The sequence below is a fragment of the Pseudomyrmex gracilis genome, unplaced genomic scaffold (genome assembly GCF_002006095.1).
Source record: "Pseudomyrmex gracilis isolate BER0280 unplaced genomic scaffold, ASM200609v1 scaffold_92, whole genome shotgun sequence".
NCBI classification, from domain to species: Eukaryota; Metazoa; Arthropoda; class Insecta; order Hymenoptera; family Formicidae; genus Pseudomyrmex; species Pseudomyrmex gracilis.
The window spans coordinates 524,151-533,540 of NW_018020676.1; the positions used below are offsets into that span (position 1 = coordinate 524,151).

At 39.4% G+C, this 9,390-nt stretch overlaps 2 protein-coding genes across 3 annotated transcripts in view; one reads left to right on the forward strand and one right to left on the reverse strand.

Annotated features, from left to right (window-relative positions):
* Positions 1 to 849, forward strand: part of LOC109855551 (zwei Ig domain protein zig-8-like) — a 22,718-nt gene extending 21,869 nt beyond the window's left edge. The window contains exon 7 of the mRNA XM_020429949.1: positions 613 to 849. Coding sequence (XP_020285538.1) covers positions 613 to 746 — 134 coding nt within the window. The 3' untranslated portion in view covers positions 747 to 849. The remainder of the gene's footprint in view (positions 1 to 612) is intronic.
* LOC109855549 (cytochrome P450 4C1-like) overlaps positions 1 to 9,046 on the reverse strand; it is a 38,518-nt gene extending 29,472 nt beyond the window's left edge. For both annotated transcript variants that reach the window (XM_020429946.1, XM_020429945.1), the window contains exon 1: positions 8,953 to 9,046. In XM_020429946.1, coding sequence (XP_020285535.1) covers positions 8,953 to 9,004 — 52 coding nt within the window. In that variant the 5' untranslated portion in view covers positions 9,005 to 9,046. The remainder of the gene's footprint in view (positions 1 to 8,952) is intronic.
* Positions 9,047 to 9,390: the final 344 nt, after the last annotated feature.

The following is a 9,390-nucleotide window of genomic DNA, read 5'->3' on the forward strand; positions in this document are numbered from 1 at the left end:
TTTCAGGTCAAACGAGGATGTAGTAACGAGACTGTATATCGAACGAGCGAAAAAGACTGACAGCGGAGAATATACGTGCTCAGTGAGCCAATTTAAAGCGGACGCAATGCACATACCCGTTCTAAATGGTAAGTTAATAATAAAAAAAAAAAAAAAAAAAAAAAATGAAACAAACGAAATAAGCGAAACAAAAATTTATATTACACTTCCTCGTCGTGAATATCTTGGATTTTTCTAAATTATATTCGCTTCTCTGCTTTGTTTTCAACACGTACGATTTACAATAATGAATAGACAGAGACTGAATGAAAAAGAAAAAACTCATTCGTATTTGTAAAATTAGAAAATGTAATATACAGACGCACAGAAATTTAAACTAATGAAATATAAGCGGAGCGGTTATCTAAATTAATCTTTTGCGGTTCGATATGTGTTTCTGACAGATAATGTATAACGTATGCTTGACGTACGTCGATTCGTTTGTGGCGAAATTCGACCGCAAGAAACAGTCTAATGTGATTTTAAAAATATACAACAGTTTAATTAATTTATTAACGCAATTGAAATATAAAAAATGCTAATGTTTATTAAATTGCTTTGTCGCACATACAGGTGAGAAACAGGCTGCTGTTTATCACGACCAATGGAATGCAGCACGTACCAATTATCCCGTGACTTTTGTTACGAAGTTCTGTGCCGTGTTCGCCAACATCTTTCTTTACTTGTGGCAAAATTATTTATTATAAGACCTGACTATTTTACTGTTTTTAAACAGTTGTTACATATCGACGATGAGTTTGTATTGTGTGTAAATTTATAGACCACAGCTTGCGCCATATTTCGATTAAATATTTCCGTACATGTACACACACTTAAAAGTCTCAATATAATGTGTATATATTTTTTATTAATGTAATAGAGGAATGAGATTACATTACGCAGATTGTGGAATATATATATATATACGTATACATATATATATATATCTATGTCAGTATATCATAAATCTACATCAATAAAGTAAAACAACTGTCGATTCTTAAAATAAACATTGTATTCGCTGTCTATTTCACAGTTCTTTCTCTTTTCGTTTTTTGTTATCGCAACTGTGCATTTGAAATGAGTAAATATTATACAATTTCACGCAATCGTTACGCTAAGCGCGCGCTATTGATTTTTATGTATCTCTGACAATGAAACCATAATCCCGATAATACAAGAAGAGCAGATATTCCCGGTAAATGCGCAAGCCAGTCAAAATTCTCTCCCACAGATTTATATTCTCGATGCAATGGCGTTTGATATCGTATTTGTCAATTATATCGATTCTACACGTAAACAACATAATTATGCTCGGTAAAATTTATATTTTATGTTATATAAAACACTTTGTATTAAAAAATATTGTTATCGTTACAATATGATGTTAGATTTTTTATTTTATACATATCGAACGTATCAAAATTATTCTTTCGAATCTATCGATGTTCATTGTTATTACGTCTTTTCCGCGTTGCCGACTGATTCTTTACCTCTGAACTATTTTATATCGATCTTGATTCGCAGACTGAACCGCAGTTCAGTCGTTCAATATTTTCGAAAGTTTGAAATCATGTAAAATACAAAACAATTTTAATAACTTTAATGCAGTATGCGTCAGTTTTGTGTTTTTAATATTACAATGTAAACCTTGTACAATAAGAGTAAAAACATTTCTTTTTCTCTCTCTCTCTCTCTTTATCGACTGATGTAAATAAAGCTCACAAAAGTATCACACGTATTTTCTATAATTATTACATATCAGTAGTAGAAAATTTCTTCTATTTCTCTATTTTACCAGTTTCAGATAAGTTAATATTGCTACTATTATCTGTACAAATGTAAGTTGTATGTATGCGCGTTGCTATGTAAAATACGACAAAATGTTAATAAGCGCACTTTATTAGACAAATTGACCAAACCACGAATAATCGTTCAAAATGTACAAATACACAAACAAAATTTTGGTATTATTATTTATACCTAATTGATAATTAATGTCGTCAATGCTATGCTTCGTGAATAGGTTTGCTTCCCGCGGAAATCTGTTGTATTGAAAGATGATGATACAATAAAGTCTAGCGTGTAACATCGGGGGTATAAAGTTTCAGGAAACGAGTGGCTTGTTAAAAGTTGGTATTGTGTTAAAAGTTTCAACGATATCCATCATCATCAATTATTATTAATAGGAAAATATAGACACCGCACAAAATCTGTCTATCAAACTATACAATACCCGCTGTCTGGTGAGGTGGATGCGTCTCTAAATTAGATGTGCGCGTGTCTTCCACGATATATACTTCATTATTATATTTCGCAACTTTCATTATCCGCAACGTATTCTCGCCATGCAAAATCTCCGGCAAGTAAGTTGAAAGTTCTTTCTAGTTAGGCATATAATGTAGACTTTGAACACACATACACACACGCACACACAGACGAGGAAGTACTCTGCAGAAATTTGAAGGTTTGTGCTGTGCAAACTGCGAAATGTAACGGCGCGAAATAATAAGAGATCCTTTCTCTCGAGCGATTAAACATACTCCGGTCGAGAGATTATTATCAAGTCATTATACGTGAATTTGTTTTTGCGGCACGTGATTAAAGATACCGCATACGAGATGAGATGCTTGAATTTGCTACGAATGACAAGATATCGTTTTTTAATCTTCAGTGCAGAAGAAGTTTGCACGAACACATTAGACGGGGAACGTATCGATCTAAAAGAGGCGCGCGTTCTATATATCTCCGCTCATATTTTTAGTCTTTTAGCTTTAATGGCGTCTTTCAGGTCCACTTAAAAGAATGTTTATAAAATATGATGGGCGTGGCGGCAAACTTGGAGAATGTAATCTGTGGTCGGGAAGGGTAGTGTATGTACGGTGAAGGTATATAGGTTTAGTATATGCACAACGCGGCGACAACCATAAACTAGCTTCGTCAAAGTTATCGAAGAATTTATCGCGACGACGAGGTGGGATACAAACTTTTATAACGACATATAAATCGCTAGTCTTTCGATCGATCGTTTTTCGGCCGGTGGCTTTCCATAATTTACAAAATAAATATCTCTCGTGATCACACGCTGAATTAAGATCCACAGGTTGATGAATACGATATTGTTTGGATTACTACGAAACATGTGCGGTGTCGTTTAATTAATAATAAATTTTTCATTCACGAATCAAAACCGGTTTATTAAATCTTCGCATGTATTCTATTATTGATTGCTGATCGTAACGAACGCGGATGCAAAATAAAACGAAAAAGAGCGCGAGGTAAGCGATAAGCAATGATAGGGGATTAAAGCGGATACACTCTGGCATAAAACTCTCTGCCGGATTCTCGTCTGCATCCGAAATGCACATTCTATAATTAAATTCCTCGGTCGATAGGAATTGGTGAACAATCCAATCGGCAAGACGAAAACGATTCTTTTAACCGTGGATAAAACCAATGTGGGAATACCTAAAATTTCTCTTCGTTGTTTCCCGCGGGCAGAGAAGAATGGCCGGAATAGCAACGACAAATCTATTACGAGAGGAATCTTGCGTTTTTTTTCCCCCCGTTAGAGGGTTTGTTTTTTATGTGCGGGCAATCTCTAAGTGCAATGATTAGAACCAGCGGCTACATCCATGTGCTATTAGTCACCACTTTAAGTGTGAAGAATAAAAATAGATTCTTGGAATTTTTTTTTTTTTTTTTTGTACAAATGTCCCGAGATCGAAATCGTTCGCTTTCACATCGCGTAGCGAAGCTTTCTGCAGTACTCTGCATTTTGAGTACTTGTCATTGTTGCTCCATTTTTTTTTTTTTTTTTTTTAATATTATGACGCACAAGACCGCGCAGAATTCTCATGCAAATTATTCCCCCGCGATGACTTTACCTCGTTTGAGAGATGTCCTTTTTCTCGCAAATTACTTGTCAACCGAGAGAGTCTAACCGAGCGGTTAACGTCTTACTGCAAATTCTGCTCTATATTTTCTCTAAATTACTTCTCGTTGCTCCCCGATTAGTGCACAACTGCTTAGAATAAATTTCAATGGCAGAAAGTTTTAATCGCCGACTCTCAGCGTGTCCTTTCCCTTTGAATATACTCGTGGGACGTAAACTCTGAATATCCTATCTACGATGCATTCTTTATCGCGGACGTTTATTCACGAGGTTTTGCAAGTCATTGGCGTAAGTAAAAATTTCTTACAGATTGTGAGACATCGCTTGAATGAACGCCACTCCTCCGCGCGATCAGCACGTAACAATCACGAACGAGTAAAAAAAAAAAAAAAAACGACAGTGACGCAAATGCCCAAAATATCAACAATTGGCAGAATCCAAGACTGTACACTCACACAATAAATATACCGAGCTGTACATCGTGAAATCTTGATTTCACAATTGTCCCAGCGGCGTTGCGAAGACTTAAATAGAAGTTTTCGAAAAAGTGGCATATAAGAATTGAATCCGCAAGGGGACGAGAGATGACCCGATTTCTACATACTGCAAGAAAGTCTCTTGTGTGTATGGTACGTCGCTTCGGGGATAGGAATAAGAAAACGGTTGATTTATTATCGTTGCTGGCACTTGGTGGGGTTCGAGGACTTTCCTCTTTGCTCGCGCTATTAGAACCGTCGCTATCTCTCGCACGAATTCACCAAAAACCTTTCGTGTATAACCAAAAGGCCAGCTGGCTAGTTTCCGGTCTTCCCGTTTCCTGAGGCCAGGAACGATCGCGATCCTTAATTCTCAGATAGCGTTCGGTTTATTTTCTGAGTTTCCAATGTTACACACACACATACACACACACACACACACACACATACACATCACTATCGGTGTTTTCGCGCGAGCGGAACGGCCTTTTCGTTTCCTTTGACGTTTCTCTTTGCCCGGAGCCGACTTCGTGCGATTTTCGCTCGCGCGGTCGATTTAATATCGACGCGATCGGGCACGAGTTGCACGAGTATGCAACTTCCTACGTCCGGTTTCCTGCGCCGGAGAATTTAATGACGGTCATTGGAAGGTCTTATCTCCGGAATATTCTAATAGGGGACTCGCGAAGTCCGTCTTAAGACGACCGTTCCGCAGAAGGCGGTAACGATCGATGCGAAGTCCCGCAGAGTGCCGACTCTCTGAATCATTAGCGGTTGTCTAACCGCAAACGACTGCAATTTACATTGATTGGACTGCTCTTTACATTTTCATGTTTACGCGCAAGAGCTCTCAGTATACGTGTCGCTTGAGTCGCACGTATTAACTCCGACAGAAATTAATCTGTTTGAAGAGAGATAAATTTGGTCGTGAAATATTAACATCGGCGTGCGTTAACACACACGCGTGTTCAACGCACGCGAAACGAGGATTTATTCGATGTTTGCATTATATCGGATAAAAACTCATATTGTGAACACTATTGGAAGCATCTCTCTGAAAATATGTTTTCTCCCGATGACTCGCCGTGGCTCGAGTATTGATCCGAAGACCCATCGCTCTCGAAAGCCGTGTGTTCTAATACTTAGATGTACGCGCGTCCAAGATAATGTAGTAGTGACGCGCGTGAATTCTGTAACTAATTACAATATTCAAATTTTCCAATCTCCATATCTGCTCATATTCACATATTATACATAGAAATGTGTCTATATGCGCATCATTGTCGACAGGACGCTGTGTATTTTTACATTATTTGTATGTATGCGCGCGCGCGTGTATGATCGCATAAAACGTCAATAAAATGTCAGAACTATGTATTTCACTTTTTATTTGCGTTCGCATTTGTTTAGTTTTTATTTAAAACAAAAAAAAAAAAATAATTTTTCTCATCTTCGAAATCGTCTAGATGATTTGATTCGCGACGGTTAGGTGATGCGAGATAATAATTCGATATAAAATCAATAACGACAATAAAGCAATCTAGATTTGAGATAGTGCAAGAAACAGAACCACCTTTTGTGCTTGGAGACGAGCGGTTGGCAATGTGCGGATAACCGGCAATTAGCTGAGATATTATCGCGATTGGCGATGTTCTCGGCAAAGATCTATATATTACTGTCTGAGCCACACCGCTATCCGTCGTCGTTCGATCCATCTTTCGTGATTGTTCCGGCTTTCGCCGTTTTAATTGCTTTTATTCCGACGACCCGATCGTCGGCCAGTGTCCGTCTGCGAACAAGATACGCGCGCATCGTTTATCAGGCGACCTTATTCGGAGAAAGTTCGAAACTATTTTCCCAACACTCTCGGCCGACCGCCATTCCTACGCGGCTATCGTGCGGTTTTCGTACTCGTCCGTGACGCGAATTAAGTTTATTCGCGGGACACGCCGCACACGTAAACGCGAGCACAAACACGCGTTGTGTGTAAAACATAAGCAGATTCTTCTCGTTTAATAAATCACTCTAGTTTTTCCCCTCTTTTCTCTTTTTCCTCACAAAAAATTTGGTCTTAATTTGCAAATTGTTTTTCAAGGTCATGACGTGCGTCAGATACGTTAAAATATCTTGCCAAAAAATGTGTTTGAAGAAGAAAAATTTATTTCGCGGGTAAAACGTTTATTATTTCGCGGAAAAGTTTTTAAATTTTTTATCTTAAATTGTATGATATAATACATTTTCACAATTTAATAAAATAATTAGTTGTCTAAAGCACTCTCTCTTTCTCTCTCTCTCTCTCTTTTTCTCTCAGTTTTTTCTTCGAATTAAAAGCTATTCCGACAAGCTAAAATAACTTGCGACCATGTCTGAATATTCTACCCGCGTTATTTCAAAGCTTCTAAAAGAATTGCAAGTAAACAGATGTGCAGCGCACTTTTTCTTATTATATCAAGAGCTGCGCCAGCACGGCAGTCAACATTCTCATAGCGTTATTATGTCACGAAACAACGCACTTTCTTTTGACGACCGCCTCAAACGGGAGAGAGACTCATTCGCACGCGGAAAATGCTTACAGGAAGGTACTTTCGAATTGCGCGGCGTTATTAAAGTGTAAGCTTGAAAAATGACGGTATATAAAAGTCAAGACAAAAGGTGCCGCTGGCGATCGTTGCTGTGGATAATAGAGGAGCCGCGAGCATCACTAAAGGGAAGCAGCGAAAAGCGAGCGAGCGAGCGAGCGCGCACGAGACGTGACGGAAGCGCGCTGCGCGAGAAAGTAAGCGAATCCCGTCGCGCGCGAGAGTGAAGAAGAGATACGATGATGATAATCGAGATGAAAGCCGTTGTATCGCGAAATAAAAGTTATCTCGCAACAAGGTGGAGAATGAACGTGACCTTATTCTAATCGTGCCGCATCTCGTCTCGCTCATCTCTCGCGCATCGTTTCTTCATTACAATTCTCACATTTTATTCTGCGATGCGGCGATATACAGTGGCTTAATTTTTGAATCCAGATGTTTTGAGTGACGTACATTACAATTAACGCGGCACAATCTCGGCACACGTCCCGACCTCTATCTCTCTTAATTTTACACAATTCTCGCTCAGTTGGGCGCCAGATACGCGCCGAGCGCCACCACCGAAATCACAAATTTGGAAATAATGAGGATAAAGGACGCCACAAAATATGTCTCGGATAATCAAGTGAAATATTTAACGGGAGAGTCGGAGATCGCGTGTGTAAGAAATCGGCAGCGCGGCGCCACTTTCCGGGTGTGCTGGCAGCGCTCTGAAGAATATCGCGCGTATCAATTTAGCGATCAGGCATAAGCCACGTGCGAAAAGCATGTGCCGGAGCACCGGCAAATCGGAGCGGACTCACTCTCTTCCGAATAAGCGTGCGAGTAACATCACTGTTTAGCAGAGAGACAAGTTATACGAACTTTCAACCTCAGAAGTTTCCTCGCTTCTTTTTGGAGCTGCTCTAAAGAGGCAATCTCAAGTGCATCTCTATCCATAGGCCGACCTTAACCGCGGCATATTTTGTGCAAACTCTTTATCCGCTTCTCCTCTCGACTTGTTTCAGAAGGCAAGTGAGCCTTCATCCCACTTCTGAGGTTGAAAGTTCGTAGAATTAAAAATTCGTTTTCTTTAATTCTTGATTGTTCGAAATGTTTGACACGACGGTTTATAATTTGAGTTCGACACAATAAACTCGTCAACACGACACGACCGACAAACTCACACACTGACTCAAAGTCACCTGTGTTTTCACGACACAAAAAAGTGTTTTCACGACACAGGTGACTTTGAGTCAGTGTGTGAGTTTGTCGGTCGTGTAGTGTTGACGAGTTTATTGTGTCGAACTCAAATTATAAACCGTCGTGTCAAACATTTCAAACAATCAAGAATTAAAGAAAACGAATTTTTAATTCTACAAACTTTCACGTGTTCGAACGAGATATTATAATAAAAAGAGACCACTAATCGGCAGAAGTGAGAGAATAACAATGTATTTGGTATTCCGACGGTACGTAGAGCGGCAAGGATCTATTGAGACGAAGGGTTCGTCCCGCAAGCGCGTAAACAGCGGCGAAGCGAATTTCAATGCTCACACGGACGGGCACCACATGCGGCATCGAGGTGTAAAATTACGCTTGAAGTCGCGTTGCGAACCAAGTCGGACGGAATCAACAATATATCTCGCAAAATAACATACAAATACATGGATAAACAAACGAAACGAACACGCAGTGGCTGACCGGCGGTTAGAGAAAGCGGAGCGTAAAAATACAAGCAAAACACGCGTTAACTCACGAGTCGAAATCACAAAGGCCGCGTTCAGCAAAAGAATTGCTGAGTTATCGTCTTGTCAACACTCGACGTTGTGATTTTTTGGCTCTAAAAATAAGAGCCAATCAATCGTTCGATTGCCACAAAGCTTTTCAGCTTGCTCGGCTGAACGCAGCAAAAGATAACACGAAATCTAACATTAATCTTAATCGACGGGGAGGATTTGCATTATAAAGACAATCGTCTTACCAACACTATATGCTTGCTGCTGCGGTCCTTTCCAGATCGTCGAGTTCGTCATTCTTAGTGATAGCCTCACGACAATCGACAGACAGTAACGATAAAGTATGTTCTTTAATGAATCGTACGTTGGATTGTAACTAGGCTTTTGTCGAGGCTGGCAACAGAATTTATCGACTTTGTTTGGCCTTGAATTAATCCCCAGTTTGGACCAATGGCTATTAAGCCTGTTCTACATTGATCGCAAGGAACAGGTCTGGTAGAATTGACTAATCGTATTGATCAAATCAGCCAATTGATCAGCGTGATTGGTCAATTCTACGAGATCTATACCTTGCGTTTGCGCTTGCGATCAATGTAGAACGGGCTTTACATGTGAGATTTAAGATAATCGACAACGATAAATATGTAATACTATTGTACGTAATTGACAAATTTATAGATACT